General features: G+C 52.7%; 1 protein-coding gene across 1 annotated transcript in view; it reads left to right on the plus strand.

The window, feature by feature from the left end:
- Oas3 (2'-5'-oligoadenylate synthetase 3, 100kDa) overlaps positions 1–17181 on the plus strand; it is a 20093-nt gene extending 2912 nt beyond the window's left edge. Inside the window, 21 exon segments of the mRNA XM_013503570.1 lie at positions 1245–1291; positions 1294–1403; positions 2742–2980; positions 3871–4024; positions 4443–4617; positions 5416–5585; positions 5587–5731; positions 8669–8733; positions 8735–8845; positions 9672–9922; positions 10242–10318; positions 10321–10385; positions 11481–11654; positions 13074–13359; positions 14217–14292; positions 14294–14396; positions 15532–15556; positions 15559–15635; positions 15637–15764; positions 16603–16750; positions 16880–17181. Of these exon segments, the coding sequence (XP_013359024.1) occupies positions 1245–1291; positions 1294–1403; positions 2742–2980; positions 3871–4024; positions 4443–4617; positions 5416–5585; positions 5587–5731; positions 8669–8733; positions 8735–8845; positions 9672–9922; positions 10242–10318; positions 10321–10385; positions 11481–11654; positions 13074–13359; positions 14217–14292; positions 14294–14396; positions 15532–15556; positions 15559–15635; positions 15637–15764; positions 16603–16750; positions 16880–17173 (2920 nt within the window). The 3' untranslated portion in view covers positions 17174–17181.
- The last annotated feature ends 82 nt before the right edge of the window (positions 17182–17263 follow it).

Consider the following 17263-nt stretch of genomic DNA (forward strand, 5'->3'; position numbering starts at 1 on the left):
ATAAATGCGTTAATACATGGGACAAACTTAGAAGAGTCCGTAGCACATGAGAAGGTGTATGACTCTCCGTCTCTCTTTTTTTTGTTGTTGTTTTGTTTTTTTTTTTTTTTTTTGAGGCAGAGTCTTGGTAAGTGAACTTGTGACCCTCCCGCCTCAGCCTCCTGAGTGCTAGGATTATGAACACGCATCACCATGCCCAGCCAAGTCTTTACTATTGTTATTTCTATTATTATTACTATTTTTATTTATCTTGATGTTCCTGGGGCACAGCCACATCCCCCTATGCCTGGTACATGGCAGCTGGTTTCAGGACACCTCAGGGATTACCAAAATTCACATGCCGCTATCTACCTTATATTGCTTGTAGTTTATTTACAATACCTAAAACCAAGTAAACCTTATGTAAATGCAATCTGTGTCATTTAAAAGCAGGGACCAGTCCTGATAAATGCTGCTTTAGGCGATTTCATCACAAATCCAGATGTGTTCCCTGCTGCACAGCTGTGTGCTGTGATCACCATTGCATCTGCAACCCAGTGTGGTCCGAAGCAGCATTAAACACCCCTGACCGGCGTTGTTATGAGAATAATGGCAAGGGAAAATGCATGTGCGCGTTCAGCACAGATGCACATGTCTCCCAAATATTTTTGGTCTGCAGTTGGTGGAATCTGTCATACAGAGGGTTAACTGTCAGTGCTGAACTACTCCAAGAATTTGACATTGTAGGGTTGGGGTGGGGGTATGGGTAAAACTTTCAACACGGTGCCCAGCCCAAAATGTACTCACGGTCACCCGCCGAGGATCCGTGCTCCTTGCCTGATAGTCCCCAGGGACATTTTCCTCTCCCCAAGGCACTGTCTGTGAAAGGTTTGTACAGCGGCATCTTCGCACCGCTGGAGGAAATAACTGAGGTGGCAGGTACTGCTGGCAGCTAGAAGCATTGCTCTGCCTAACCAGCGAGCAATCAGCCGCCCCGCTCCCAGCAACCTTGGGGACTGCCTGCCACCTGGGAGGGAAGGACCTTCGCACTGCCTTCTGGGGTGCAGTTACTTCCTTGTGCATCCTGAGAGGCTTCAGGCCCTCTTCCCCAGCCTCCTAATTTCACGCTGCCAGCTCCCCTCCTGCTGCTTCCCGCCCTCCTGGGGCCCCAGGCTGAGCTCAGCACTGACCTTGCCCTTTGTCCTTACCCCCGGCACCCTCCTGAACTCATGGTTCTTCACATGCACAAGCCAGCTCATCTCTAGGACCAAACCCAAACCCCAAGGCTACAGAGCCCTCCTCAGCAGCCGTTGCCCGGGGGCGAGCTCGCCCCCTGCCTCTCGGAGCTGCGGAGGAACTTCGTGAACATGCGCCCAGCCAAACTCAAGAACCTGATCCTGCTGGTAAAGCACTGGTACCGTCAGGTGAAGCTGCTGCCTGGGAGGATCCCAGCTCCAGACATGTGACTGTCTGCCTTGTGCTTTCAGGATAGTGAAGGTGTTTTCTCATGGATAGTTCTGTTCATGTTCTCTTTCTGGGAAGCCCTCTTCCTATTCTTTGTCCACTTGTGCCTTGCTTAGCTGTCTTCTTATTTATTTGCTGCAACTCTTTATATATTGTGGATGCTCGTTTTCCTTTACTTGATAGAATACAACTCTATTCTCCCAGTCTGTGGCTTGTACTTTTGCTTTAAAGTTCATTTGTCAGTGAAAATATGTCAATATTGGTGTCGTGAGAAGTATTAATCTTTTTCTTAAATGAGTCCTTTTTGTGTCTGTCTTAAGAAGTCTTTCCCTATCCTAAATCATTCTCTCACATTGTTTTTCCAAAGTATTGCTTTTCGTAGCTAGGACTTTGACGTACTGACGTGAGCTAACGTGGAGCTTAGACACTACCTGCCCAGCCTCAGGAAACCCCCATCTGATAGATTCTGTCCAGCCTGTGCTTACAGGGGAGGGAATGAGCACCCCTGGAATCTCAAGGCACATATACCACTCATTCTAGGCCAGTCTGGGTGTGAGGAGAGCCTGGGTTCCATTTCTGCTTTAGACACTGACTTGCTGTGTGCCCCTGAGAATGGTCCTCGCCTCCCCTGGGCCTCTGCCTCCTCTGCTTGTGCATGACGGAGTACACGAGTCTATGAGTCGTTCTCTGGCTCTTCCCAGGTAAATAGGATGTTCCAGGCAGGGAGTGTGAGCAGCCTGGTACTTACTGAAGGGGCAAACTATGGAGCTCCTTTCCTGGGTACTGGAAGGGTTCTACCGGGATCCGGGCTGGGACGCGCGTCACAGCTCCAGAGAGGGCGGGGGTGGGGAGAGCCCAGCCCCATCCTGCCCGACACCTCTAGCCAGGCAGGTCACCTCCTGGTGAACCCCAGTAACGGCTCTCGCACTGCGCAGGCAGCCTTGGCACTTCGGCCGTGCTGCTGTTACCCCCTCCCTCGTCCATGCAGCCCCTGGGTACAGGCTGCAGAGTCAAAATCCTGTGTCAGGATGGGGGCGGGGGCAGAGCGCTGGAGGAACAGTTTGAGCTTCTCTGACCCCACCCCCCGCCTCCTGAGGGCTGGAAACTCACTCCTTCCCCATAACAGGCGCAAAGCCCCAGGCCAGCACAGCGAGGCGGATGAGAAGTGCTCTAGAGCAGGCGCAGGCACAGCGTGTGGTCCCCAGCTCAGCCTGCGGGGTCCCCGCCGGGCACCGAGAGCCAGCGGAGCTCTGCAGAGTGGCTCCCCACCGTGCTGAGCTCTGTCCTGCCTGGCCCAGGTGTGCCTGCAGGAGGCCAGGAGGAAGGCGCTGCCTCCCGTCTACGCCCTGGAGCTGCTCACCGTCTTCGCCTGGGAGCGGGGCTGCGGGAACCCAGCCTTCGGCCTGGCCCGAGGCCTGCGCACCGTGCTGGGCTTGATTGAGCGGTACCGGCACCTGTGTGTTTTCTGGAGCGACAACTATGACTTGGAGGATCCTATGGTTGGGAAGTTCCTGCAGCAGCAGCTTGAGAGACCCAGGTAGCCTCCAGGACCCCACCGCTCTCCTGGCCCTGGGTCACGGGGAGCTGACTAGCAGGGGGAGCGCGGGGCCCTGCTGGGGAAGTAAAGTGCTGCGGTTTCAGGCCCAGATGCACCTTAGATCTGCCTGAGGGAGGCTGAAAAAGTATAATGACGCCGAGGGCATGTATTTTGTGTGTGACTGTTGTACTGATGTATAATATGCACAGACTTGTAAAAGTGTCACCACCACCCCATCACTGCAGAATATTGCCAGCACCCCTCTCTCCGTGGTGCCCCAAAGATAAGCCTGTTCTAACTTTTATAACTGTAGTCTTTCCTGTTCTTAAATCTTCATTGCACGTAGTTGTGCAGCATGTCTTTTGCGTCTGGCCTCACTTTCTCCACATTGTCTGTGTGTCTATCCAGATATTTGTGTGTGGCTGTGGTTCATCCCTTTTCTTTGCTGCATAATATTCCACTGTGTGAATCTTTCACAAAGGAGTTCTACCCAACTGATGACAGATGTTTGGGTCGTTTCTCATTGGGATCTGTTACGAACACAGTTGTTATAAATGACTAGGCTGTGCATGTTTTGGATGTGTATGCATCAGATGGCTCAGGAATGAAATTTCTAAGCCACAGGGTATAAGTCAGAGTCCCCAGGCCATGCTGTCTTATGACTGTACTAAGCAGCCATGGGCCAGGGTCGTGGCTCCAAGTCCATCTCTGCAATAGGCCAGAGAGTGGGCGCTAGTGTCCTCATTTTGAAAACGGGGAAACTGGAGCTCAGAGAAGGTCCACTGTCTGCCCTGGTCACACAGCTGGAAGGTGCAGGCTCGGGCTGGAACCAGTGCCGCTGGGCTCCAGAGCCCCTTGCTCATCAGAGCCTCGTCTCTCGGGAATCACAGGCCTGTGATCCTGGACCCAGCTGACCCCACGTGGGACGTGGGCCACGGGGCAGCCTGGCGGTGGGACGTGTTGGCCCAGGAGGCCGCATCCTGCTGTGACAACCCGTGCTTTATGCAGGCAACTGGGGACCCTGTGCAGCCCTGGGAGGGGCCAGTGAGAGAGGGGCTCCCCGGAACCCGTGGGTTTGCACATAGTTTATGCGCTCAGCATTTCCTGCGCACCAGCGCCGTGCCAGGGCCCAGGGGTGTGGATCAGGGCTGTGTGGCGGGGCAGCGGGCTCGTCAGACATCCGGTCACCCAGGCATGGCGGCTGGCGGGAAGGAGCTCCTCTGTCTGCCGCACAGTTGCCTGCTGCCCAGGCTTTTCTGCCCACCGCAAGGAGGGGGACCTTCCTGCAGTTTGTCCCCCACAGAACGGCGCCTTGGCCTTACCTGCCCTAAGCCACCATGTCTCTGTTCCCCACGCTGAGCCTCGGTCACCCAACTGTGCGAAGGGAGGAGGCCACTAAGGGGAGTCGGGTGGGCATAGAGACCTGTGCACCCACTGAGGCAGCTCTCCAACTCCCTTCCAGGACCTTCTGCGTGCTGGGGGCGCAGGTGTGGGCCACCCCATCCATGGAGACCCGGCCCAGGGAATCCCTGAGGACAGCAGGAGCCACAATGCCATGCTCCTAAGTGCAGGGGATAAGCCGCCGCCATACCCACCTTCTGCCAGTGCCACATTTCGAGAAAACCAGAATGGCTGCGGTCTGGGCTTTTGCACCACTGTAAGTGGGGCTAGCGTAAGTCGAGGACTGGCTGCATGTTTAACTGCAGGCTTGGCTTTGCTTTGCTTTCTAGTAACATGGGAGGGTGTGGTCTCGGGGCTGCAGGACTGGGCCCCGGCTCCCTCTGACCCTCACTGATGTCACACGGGGCTCCGGCGAGGCGCTCATCTCGTCTGGGAACGCTCCCCCTCCTTAAATCCCTGATCCAATGTTTGCCTCTGACCATGAAATTTAATTAATTTAAAGTTCCCATCTCCCCACAGGCACATAGCGTCTCTCAGGAATCCCTGCTCACCCCGTACCTCCTGCCCCTATCCCCAGCTGAAAGGTGCTTTTCCGGAGGACAGAGCCCTGTACCCACTCACACAGATCCAGGCCCATGTCAGTGCTCAGTACGGATTTGTTGCATGAGTGAATCAACGAATCGATTCGATTCGATTCATTCGTTTATTGATTCACACAGCACACATCTGCAGGCCCCTTGGCTCTGGGGCCCCAATTTTGCATCTGCTGGTCCAGATATGCAGTGGGTGTCATAGATGCTGGCTGAAGACATTTGATCTAGGACCTTACTCCACCTGCCCGGGGGTCTATGGCTGCACATTGGTCTGATTTGCTTGGCTCTTAAGGATCAGAGGTCACAGGTCCCATGCAGTCTGCCTCTGCCAGGTGTCCCCAGACCTGAGGTCTGCAAGAGAACCATTTCTGGGGTGCAGATGGGGTACAGTTGACAGGATCTGAGGCTGACCTTGAGCCCTCACAAGGCCCCTGGTCTGAGCTGCTGTCCCTCCACAGGGCGGCTCGTTGGGCCGGGGCACCGACCTAAGGGGTGACTGTGACATCGAGCTCATCATCTTCCTCAACAACCTCCGGGGCTTCAAGGACCAGGGTCCTCAGTGTGCGGAGATCCTAGCTGACATGCGGGCCCAGATAGAGCCCTGGTGGCGAGGTTCCTGACCACCATGAACTGGTCCCTGGCCTCAGCCTCAAGTTTCCTGAGCAGAAGGCGCCTGGTGCACTGCAGTGCCAGCTCGTGTCTGCAGCTCTAGGAAGCCGGGCGGACATCAGCCTGCTGCCCACCTTTGATGCCACGGGTGAGTGGCGCCCAGCCTGTACCTGGAAGAGCGAAAGGGACCCAGGGCACCAGAAAACATGTACTGGGGCACTGACATCCTCCTTCTGATCCCCATCTTCCTACTTAACCAAACGTGAAAAAGTACTTTATAATATCTAAGGCAACCACCACCATCACATCTTAAAGCCCGTTAATGCTTCCCCCTTTACAAAGATTTTAATCATGAAACAGTTAAAATCTACAGAAAACTCCAGCACCACTCACCCATGTACTCCACTGGGGTAAAACAAGTAGTAACAATCCACCATACCTGCTTGGAATTTTCTTTCACTTTTCTTAATTAATTAATTTATGTATGGAGGTGCTGGGGGTTCAGTCCAGGCCCTCACATTGAGCTATGTCCTTGTCTTGGTTACTTTTCTCTCATGGCTGAGGCAAAATACCTGACGCCCAGAATTAAGGAAGGAAAGGTCTATTTAGCTCAGTTTGTGGAGGTTTCAGTCCATACTCGGCTGACTCCAAGCCAGAGTGGCACATGGCAGAGGGCAACGTTCATGGCAGCGGAAAACAGCAAAAGCAGCAAGAGCATAAAGGGAGGAGCAGCAGCGGGCAGAGCAAGACTCTTTTCCTCCCTTATACTGTATGCAGGTTATCCACTGCAGGGCGGGTGTAGCACTCACACCCATAATCCCAGCATTGGCCCATCAATCAATCAAAAACTCTAGAAGCCCACCCCATGACTGTGTGACGCTTTGGGGGGACATCTAGACACAAACTGTAATAGTCCTCAGACTTCCCCACCCCAGCCTCTTTTTTTAAATCTTGAGGTAGGGTCTCACCAAGTTGCTAAGTTGCCCAAGCTCATCCCAAATTTGGAATCCTCCTGCCTCAGCCTCCTAGAGTGTTGGGATTACAGGTACACAGTACCACACTGGCTGGGATTTTTTTAAAGGAAAATTTTATGTGATGATTTCCTTCTTCCTTTTAGGGGGTTTATTTTAGGATTCATTTTCCCTACTTTGGAATGTGACTCTTAGCTTGGCAATTGTCAAGCTTAATAAATGCAATGAACACCATACACTTCCACTTAAAAATGTCAGCAGCATGACACACATTTTGATATGCATAGCTTCTATCATCATTCAGGTCCAAACATTTTCAACTTTTAATTATGATATAATTTGTTGTGTCATCCATGAATATGAGGAAGCAGGTTTCCAAGTGAATGCTTCAGAGTTTAGTTTCTTTGTTTGCTTTTAGCATTTACTTCTTTTTATTGTAGTCAAAAAATAAGTTTGTGCTATCAATGCACTGGAATTTGCTGCACTTTTGAGCCTGAGACTTTGTCTAAAAACCTTTCTGTTTCACTTGCACACTTGAATCAAGCTGCTGACTGTTTTTGCCCTTGAGGTCTTCACTCTTCTGACCCTTGTCCCTTTATTATAAGTTCTTTGTTTAAAAAAAAAAATCTTATCTTCTTTCGAGTGCAATTTTTTGTTTGCTAGTTCTGTTTCCATTTCCCTTTTGACAGCATGTCAGACTTTCTCTTTGTCCACAGAATTCAATTTCCCATTGATACATGAGTGCTTGGATTTCTCTTCCTGCCTCCTGTTGGGAACCTGCTGTAGCTCCTGGATCTGAGAGTTCAGTTCTCCTTTTAGTTTTGGGACTATATCTCCCAATGTCTCTTTGAGTATTGTGTTTCCTCCATGCTTTCTGTGTTCTACCTCTGAGCCCCCTATGAGATTTTTACTCACTTCATCTGATTTCCATCTCTCATTTTTCCCATCTCTGTTTGTTTGAGTTTTATTTTGTTTTGTTTTGTTTTAGACAGGGCCTTGCTATATTGCTCAGACTGGCCTCAAACTCACCATCCTCCTTACTTAGCCTCTCCAGTAGCCAGGATTACAGGTGTGCACCAACACACCTGGCCTTCCCACCTCTATCTCTCAGGTTGTCTACTTCTGAGTTACTCAGATCCATATTTCAGTTTACTAATTCTCTTCAAGTGTGTGTCTTAGTATGTGCTACTAATCTGTAACAATTCTACAACTTGATCGGGTTGAGATCCACCTAGGAGATTAGTAAAACACACTTCTGCATGTGTCTGGGTGGGACATGGAGGAGTGACCATAGGTACTATATCTGGTCCCTTGTCCCTTCTTGTCACTGTTCCCTTGTTCTGCTCCCTGACCACCATGAACTAGCACCTTTGATCCTCCGTGCCCTTCTTCCGTGATGTTTCTGCCTAAGCACTAACCAACCATGAACTGAACCCTTCAAAGCTGTAAGCCAAATGAACTTCTTTAAATTATGGGTGTCAGGTATTTTACCCAGCAATGGAAAAGCTGGCTAGTACACTATGCGTAATTTTTTTTTTTATTTCAATGTGATCATTTTTCACTTCTAGAAGTTGTTTGGCTCTTTCTCAAATCAACCTATTTGCTCAGAATGCTTCCGTTCTTTCATTGTACTTAAGTTTCTGTCATCTCTTGATTTTAAACATGTTTATTTTCATCTCTGTGATTGTCCTATTATCTTGAACCTGCAAAGAGCTCATCCTCCCACTGGCTGTGTCACCTGACTCTGGCCATGGTGGACCATGTCCTCGTGTGGTTCATCGATTTTTATCGTGAGGCCCACAGAGTGTGTGGAGCATGACTCTCTCTCCGTTTCTGTGGAAGTTTCTTCTGCTGCAGGTTGGGGAAAGATCTCTTGTGAGTTACCAGTTAGCTTAGTGAATTACTGAAAAGCATCCAATTAGTAGTTGATTAAAAAAAAAGTCCTGAGCTTATCCAGTGCCGTGGTATATTATTGATTACAATATTGTGCAATTAATGTTGAAATTAACTACATTTACTAATGTGATTAATTGAACTAATGTTGAATGGATGTTTGAAGAAACACTGCTGTCTTCCTGTAGAGTTGCAAACTTAAGTGATTCAAATCTCCACAGGGAAGCTCAGTTCTGGGGCTAAACCTAAGCCCCACGTCTACTTGGACCTCTTCAATAGCAGCTGCTGGGGGTGGGGAGCATGCTGCCTGCTTCGCAGAGCTGCCGAGGAACTTCGTGAACATGCGCCCAGCCAAACTCAAGAACCTGATCTTGCTTGTGAAGCACTGGTACTGCCATGTGAGTGCACTGTCCTTTAGCCAGAAAGTTGCTGGCAACACCTCGGCCAATCAGCTTCTTGCTTACACAGATATGACATGTCATGACAACTGCTTGAGCCAATCAACTTCTCCCTTATACAGACTTCTCTTTTGGCTTACATAGACCTCTCATTGGCTATCCAAAGCAGAAAGACCGCCTCCTCCATCCTGTGTTTCCTGCCTGGGTCTGGAAGCCACTGTATCTTGTCTCCATGAAGTGCAAAGTCCTCCTTTTGTGTACACAGAGTCCACCACCCCGGTCTAGCCCGTGTTCCTCCCTCTTGCACACAGTCCATATGATTTTCCTGTTCTTCCCTCCCTCCAAGCCTTTGCTTATTCTGTTCCACCAGTCATCATCTTCTTTGCAAGTTGTGCTAAATGCTGAGCACCTTCAAAGCCCCCTTCTTAAATGCTTCTCAGAGCGCCAACTCCTAATCTTGCACTCTTTCACGTACCCAGCAGACATCTGTCCAGCAGCCACCATTGCCGGTTGTTGTACGGATGTTGGGTTACCAAGGTGCATATACTCATCCGGCTACAACTCCACACACTTCTTGAAGGGAAACCCAAGCAAGGCCATGTCTGTGTGACCAAGACTCACTGTGTGACTTTGGGCATGTCAGTGGTCTCCTCTGGACCTCAGTTTACCCACCTGTAAGACAAAATCACCCCTGAGCCATCACCAAAGTCCTGTTCTTTTTGTGATCTGTTTTGTGTCTTCCTCTCTTATTTCCAGTGCTTAGGGCCACGTTCTGCATGGGACGGGCACCCACCTCCACTGATCTCTGGTTGCCTTCATATCGTAGGTTGCAGCTCAAAACACAGGTAAAGAGCAAGTCAGTGCCTCTCTGTCCCCAGCCTATGCTCTGGAGCTCCTGACCATTTTTGCCTGGGAGCAAGGCTCTGGGGAGGACCGTTTCAACATGGCCCAAGGCCTCCAGACCGTCATGGGGCTTGTCCAGCAGCATGGGCAGCTCTGTGTCTACTGGACACTCAACTATGGCATTGAGGACCCAGCTCTGAGAATGCACATTCTCGGCCAGCTTCAGAAAGCTAGGTGCACACTCGCTTCACCATTGCCTGCCTTCTGCCTCCTCTTCCTCCTCTTCACCCTGGAGTCTGTGTATCCAGGAGTGACCCAGGGAGGGCCTTGGGTCCTCACCTACCCCTCACCCTGCTGCCCCCTGGATTCTGATGAGGGAGTCTGCCCACAGGAGCCCCGTGGGTTTTATTAGCACAGTAGAATGTCATTCCTGTAAGGGGCCTCCCAGTAGCTTCCCGATTGAGGCACTTGGGTGAGCTGGGCCAAACCTCACACCTTTTCCAAGTCCCTCCCTTCCCTGACTCCCACCTCCCAACCCCTGCTCTGCCCGCAGGCCCCTAGTCCTGGGCCCAGCTGACCCCACCTGGAATGCGGGCCAGGGCGGCTGGGAGCTGTTGGCCCAGCAAGCGGCAGCTTGGAGATACAGATCTCCCTCATGAGTGGGACTAGGACACCAGTGGAGCCCTGGGATGTGACGGTAAGGCTGGCAGGTGCCCTTTACCTGCGGTGCACACATCCCCAGGTACGAGGAGGTTTGCTAGCCGATGATTACAGCTGTCCCTTCCTCTGGAAAGTTGGCCTCCATGAGAGGCCCAAGTTGCTACATCCCAGCTGGGCCTGCATGACATGGGTACGAAAAGCCCACCTTTATCTAAAGGTGGCACCAACTCTACAGTTTACACTCCTGAGCTCTCTGTGGCATCAGGCAAAAGCTACCTGCAGCTGAGTCCCTGTCTTCTATGCTCCTTCCGCAGTCCCTGCTGCTGTCCCCATCCCCCACCTCCCGCAAGCCCATCCCAAGTCAATCATGTGCTCCAGAATTCCCACGTTAGGCTCTCCTGCTAGAGAAAATGACCTAAGACATAAGCTATTGGCAGCTCCCAGAGGGCTGTTATAATGTTCCATTATTCGTTACTGTAATGCAATGCCTGAAGCTGGGCACGTTTATAAAGAAAAGAGGCTTATTTCACAGAGGCTTATTTCACAGAGCTTATTTCACAAAAGAGCCTTAGCTCACAGTTCAAGGGGTTCAAGATGCATGGTACCTGTGTTAGCTCAGCTCTGGTGAGGATCCCATGGTGAGTGTGGGAGGAAGAGATCTCATCTCAGGACAGGAAGCCAGAGAGGATTCAGATCACGGTCTCTTATAACAACTTCCTCCAGGAGTTTCCATGACAACTGCCTAATCCCTTCCAAGCCCCTCCCCCAGTTACCTCCCACTAAGATCCACCTCTTAAAGTGACCACGCTTCCCACACAGAAACCTGTGCATGACAGACCACACCCAAACCACAGAAGAGATGAGTTCACATTTGCTGTTCTGCAGCCGGGTCTCATAAAACATGCTTGACACTCCAGGCAACCATGAGATGTGGGCCTCATTATTGCCCCCATTTGCAATGGGGAAACTGAGGCTGTGGCCAAACCAGAATTTGAACTCAGATCCCTCAGGACCCGCCAACCAGCTGTGCAGGAGACAGTGGGCGCCTTGTCCTCAGCACGCAGCAGGGATGGGACTGGAGGACTCCTTGGGACCTGTGGCCCCAGCAGGTCCCGCCTGGTTCTCCCTGCAGCCCGCGCTCCTGCACCAGACCCCCGCCAGAGACCTGGACAGGTTCATCAGCGACATCCTCCAGCCCAGCCGTCAGTTCCTGGCGCAGGTGAACAAGGATGTGGACACCATCTGCTCATTCCTGAGGGAGAACTGCTTCCGGGACTCACCCATCAGAGTGCTCAAGGTGGTCAAGGTCGGTCCCTGAGCCCGGGCACGGGCTCCTGTGGGCTGCAGCCGCCTGGGCTGGGGCTAGGCCCGATCCTCCTCTCTGTAGCCACTGAGCCCACCAACACTAGGCTGGGCTTGGAGGAGGAGCCAGAACGTAGTCACAGGTGGTGAGCGAGGGCCCAGAGAAGTCCTGCTAGTCTCTCCTCAGTGCTGGTGATGCCCAGCTCAAAAGAGGCTGCTTTGCAATGTATTGACTGATGTAACCGGAAAGGCCAGGAACAGATCTGCTTTCAGGCACAGCTAGATCCAGGGCAGTGGGACTCAGGTTTTCCCTGTGTGCTGGACTCTGCTGTTTTCTAAGTAAAAGCACAACAAGTTTATTTACAACACCACAGTCACCATTCTGATTTCCACAAAACCTGCAAGATCAGCTCTGCTGAGGAGGACAGGATCTTCCCAGAGCTGGTCCTATGCATCCAGAGAGGGGACGTTTCTTTTCCTAAAATTCAAGTAGAAGTCTTGGAGTTGTGGCTTGGGTTACAACCAGCCACTGAAGCTGGGAGACCCCAGGCTCCATTGGGGCTCCAGACCCCATGGGTGAGGATGGGGAGCAATGGTCCCCCCAAAATAACTGGGATGCTGATTCCAGGGGTAAAGGATGCTGGGATGGTACAAGAGGTCACATCATCCTCTGCATGACTTCGGTCTATAAGGGAGACCTAGTCAGCTGGGGAGAAAGCCCTGCACAGCATCTGGCAGCCATGGTTCCAGGCCTGCTGGGGTGCTGTGTGACCCCAAGGAAGTATCTTTCCCTCTCTGATCCCTAGCTGCCTTATCCATACATTGGAGAAAGACAGCTTGACTCCTTGTTTTCCAACCCTGCTTCACCTTGAGCTCACAGACATTTTCTAAGAACATTCACTGCTGTCCAGTCTCTGTCCCGGGCCAAATCAGATCCCAGGAATAGAAGTCAATCTTCAATCATTTTTAAAAAGAGGTGCAGACAGGCTTGAGAGGCTCTGGCCAAAGCAACCAAGCAAAACCTCTCAAATCTTCCCAGCCCCAAGCTGCGATGGAACAAGAAGCCTAAACCCTTCTTTCAAACAGGGCGTAAGCTCACCCCTGACACGCTTCCTTTTCCTACAGTCATGCCATATTTAAAACTGTAAAGCCAGGCACGGTGGCACACACCTGTAATCCTAGCACTGGGGAGGCTGAGGCAGGAGGATCCCTGGGAGTTGAAGGCCAGGCTAGGCTACATAGTGAGTTCAAGGCCAGCCTGAGCTACATAGCCAGACCCTGTCTCAAAAAGACAAAACAGACTGGGTAACTTACCCGAGGCCACAGAGCAGCCCCTGATCTGGAATGCAGCACCCACAGGCTGGAGGATGGCAGAGGGCACTGCAGGGCTCTGGGGTTGAGCCACCCGCCACATCCTCCCCAGGGTGGTTCTTCGGCCAAGGGTATAGCGCTGCGAGGCCGCTCGGACGCCGACATCGTGGTTTTCCTCAGCTGCTTCTGCCACTTCACTGAGCACAGCATCCGACGGGCCGAAGTGATCTCGGAAATCCAAGCCCAGCTGGAGGCCTGTCAGCAGGAGATGCAATTTGAGGTCAAATTTGAGATCCCCAAGTGGGAGGATGCTCGAGTACTGAGCTTCACACTGACATCCCAGATGATCCTGGACCAGAGTGTGGACTTCGACGTGCTTCCGGCCTTTGATGCCCTAGGTGAGGGTCCCAGGTGTAGCCTGAGAAAGGAAAGAGCAGAGGCAGGGTGGGCCTAGGCAGTTGTAGAGGTTGTGCACTGCACAACCAGGCCATACCTATTCGAACTGTAGAGGTGTAGGCTTATTACAACTTTCTTGCAAAGTGTCTTTCTAAGTCACAAAGATGCCATATGGGCACCCAGGGCCCCGAGCTGGGTTCCAGCCCAGCAAGTTCACGGGGTGACTGAGCAAAGGATGTCCCGCCTCCTTGGCCTGCCACGGATTGGTGGTTCGATTCATCCCATAAACACACTTACGCCATGCCTGCCTCTCTTCCAGCCACCAAGGGAAAGGTGCTGAACAAAGCCAGGAGAATCTCCCTATCGCTTCATCCCCCTCGTTCTGGGTTTGCTAAGAGAGCCTGCGGTGGGGGAAACTCCCCCGCATCTGAATATAGTCGGTTCCAGGGCTCTGTGTGGCAACAGTGGAGGACAAAGTCGCGCAGAGCTTTGTGTGCACCTGCCCGGTCCCTCGGCTTCCAAAGCAAGAATTCAGCGGTTCAGGAAACCTCAGGGCCCACCCAGCCCGAGGGCGGCCTCTCCCCGCCATAAGCACGTGCGCATGACCTGCAGGCTCCGTGTGCCACGGGGCGGGAGGGCGGTGTAGACACTGAGGCTCCGCGCGGTGAGCGGCGCTGTCCCCGCCTTGGAGGCTGGGCGACGCCGCCTCCGTGTCCCCGCAGAAGCCCCGGTGGCTCCCCGTAGGTCTTAGGGGCCACCTGCTGGCGGGGCGGCGGCCTCAGAAGTCCTGACTCAGCCCCCCGCTACCGTGGGAGGCAGTGACGAGACTTTCGGTGCCCTCCGCCCGCCCGCTCTCCAGGCCCCCTGGTGCCCGGCTCCAGGCCCGACCCTCGCGTCTAGGCGGACCTCATCCGCAGCTACAGCGTCCCCGGAGAGTTCTGCCTGCTTCACCGAGCTCCAGCGCGACTTCATCGTCTCACGGCCCACCAAGCTGAAGAGCCTGATTCGGCTGGTCAAGCCCTGGTACCGAGAGGTCCAGGTTCGGCTCGGGGTTCCCCGGGATTCCTAGGAGCAGGCAGGGCTCAGCCACCCCAGGACCCAGGGTAGTAGAGCAGAGAAAGGGCCCTGTCCCGGTGCTGGGACCTCGGTGCTTTTTGTTTTTTTCTTGTCTTCTTGAGACAGGGTCTCGCTATGCAGTTCAGGCTGGCCTTGAGCTCACTTTGTAGCCCAGGCTGGTCTCGAACTTGCAATGATCCTCCTGATGTAGGAGAAAGAAACTCCCAACCTGCTAGATGTGTTCTCTAAAATCGAAGAATGAATTTTAGGAACAACGGAGGTTAAGAGGAGAATATATTTATTGGGGGAAAGAAAGATTCTGTCTGAGAGATAAAGGGTTCCGAGTGGGTTGCTAAGGATCCTGGTTTTTCTTCTTCTTTTTTTTTTTTTTTAGGACTTTGCCTTTTCTAGGGATTTTTATAGAGCAGCTCCACGAAGTGAGGCAGGTCCAAGGTGGGGAAAATGGGAAATCGCATAGTGGCCATGAGGTGGAACAAAACTATGGTCAGCCGATAGGATTATGAGTATAATTGCTCAGGTAATATTGATTAAATCAGGATCAAATGGGGGAGCAAGTCACATAGGAAGCGGGCATGAATACAGAACAGGGGTTTTTCTTGTAGGGGGTTGGGTTAGTGACTCTTCCTGGCTTTCTCAAGATGATGGACACCTGTTTAGAATATCAGTCCCTGATGTTTATCCTCAGGAAGTGTGTGGGTGCATTTGTTTTATCTCTTCTCTGGAGATCTGGCCCACGGTGAGGTGCCCGTCTCTCCCATAGTTGTAAGCTATCTCGTCTTCTGCACTGGTTCCTTCGAGGGCCTGGCCCTCTCTGACTGTTTATAATGTTTTTACCTAACTCAGTTGCCTGTAACTCTCCTGCCTCAGCCTCCCTAATGCTGGGATTACAGGTGGGACTTTGGTGGTTTTATTAGCAAAATGGAGTGACATAACCATGTCCCAGAGTCAGGTATTGTGATGCCTCAGAAGCCAATGGGTGCCTGGAGGTCTCAATAAAAGTTGGGGGTTGTTTGCCATGTCCAGAAAGGGCCCTCCTGCACCTCAGCATCGCTAACGTGGGCCAATGCACCTCCTCTCTCCTTGTGTCCCACAGCAAGAAGATATGCAAGGGCCAGGGCTCCCTGACCCCCAGCATGAGCTGGAGCTCCTCACCGTGTACACCTGGGAGCAGGGTGGGCAGGACCCCCAATTCAGCATGGCGGGGGGGCTTCTGCACCGTCCTGGAGCTGGTCAGTCAGTACCGCCAGCTCTGCGTCTACTGGACAGTCAGCTACAGCGCAGAGGACCAGGCCGTGGGAGACTTCCTGAAACAGCAGCTTCAGAGGCCCAGGTTCAAGTCCACCCCATAACCCAGGGCCTCAGACCCAGGGTCACAGGGCCGAAAACAGCTCCTTTCTAGAAGTGGTGTTTTGGGCACCCAAGGGCCAAGCAGTCAGTCTGCCAGCCAGCTGGAACAGGGTTTCCGGGTGAAATGCAGAACTACATGCTCAGTTGAGGTTCAGGTAAATTATGAATAACTTTTCAGTGTAAGTACCTCCCATGCAATAGCTGGGATGTACTTACACTTTTCAAAATGTGCATTCACTGTTTATCTGAAGCTCAGCTCTACCTGGGCGCCCTGTGTTTATATTTATGCTCTCTGGCGCCCCTGCCAGTGGACCCAACAGGTACCCAAAGCTTGCCGCAGGCAGTGGGATTGTGCCTGCCTCTGAATGGTGTAGAGATACCGGAGATGGTTTCCAAAGCTCGAGGTACATCTCCAGCCAGTGGGTAGTGGCCACATAGACAGAGGTGTTGAAAAAGACTCTGATGTGGTGATTTGCATCTGCTAGAAGGAGCAGCCTATCAGGTAGTAGCATCTGCCCTGGCTGCAGGAAGGGAAAGTGATGGACCAGTGCTGTGATTGATTATCAGTGCCTGCTATACCTGTGAAGGGGAAACAGTAGCACTGTGATAGATTAGTAATGTCTGCCTGGGTACAGAATGGAACTGTGACCCAAGCTGTACCTGCTTTTCCAACCCTGTCCTGGTGTGCGGACGTGGATCACTGAGGAGTCTCTGAGCCCAGGCCCTGGCCCCTGCAGGGTGTCAGGGGAGGGTGAAGAACAGTCCCAGGTGGACAGCTGGTGTCATAGGAGAAAGACTGATTGGGTGGAGTTGAATTGCAGGCCCATCATCCTGGACCCGGCTGACCCAACAGGGAACCTGGGCCTCAGTGCCCGCTGGGACCTGCTGGCTACGGAAGCGGCAGCCTGCATGGAGGCCCGGTGCTGCATGGGCAAGGACGGCACCCCCATCCAGCCATGGCCTGTGAGGGTGAGGATGTGGGGCACCCTTGGTCACGGCCCCACAGTGCCACTGTGCCTCAGTTTCCTGGCTGGTCATGTGGACTCAGCCCTTACCGGAAGGCTGGGGCGACTGACACCTCCTCTAACACCCCTCCAGGCTGCCGTGGGAGGTCCAGGAAGTCAGAAGTCGCCCTGTGTGGACAAAGAATGGACAGCACCCCTTGGCAAGGGGAGGCCCAGGATGCCCACCAGCCGTGCCCACAAATGTGCACACGTGTGTGCTCACACCATCCTTCTGTCTGTCCTGCCCCTGGCTCCCCCGTTCCTCCCCACAGCCCACGCTGCTTCCCCAGGGCAGCAGCAACTCAGGCACCTCTTGTTTCAGAGAGGCGCTGCCTTTCCCTCCCCCTCCCCATCTGACCCTGCAGGAGGAGAAATGGCCTTTCTGTGATCAATTAGCAATGTCTGCCAGGATGCAGAATGGAAACCTGGCCACATGTGGCTTCTTGTCTGTCCCTGCCCTACAATGTGTGTCTGGGGC

The sequence above is a fragment of the Chinchilla lanigera genome, unplaced genomic scaffold (assembly GCF_000276665.1).
Source record: "Chinchilla lanigera isolate Chin_1 unplaced genomic scaffold, ChiLan1.0 scaffold00081, whole genome shotgun sequence".
In the NCBI taxonomy this organism is placed as follows: domain Eukaryota; kingdom Metazoa; phylum Chordata; class Mammalia; order Rodentia; family Chinchillidae; genus Chinchilla; species Chinchilla lanigera.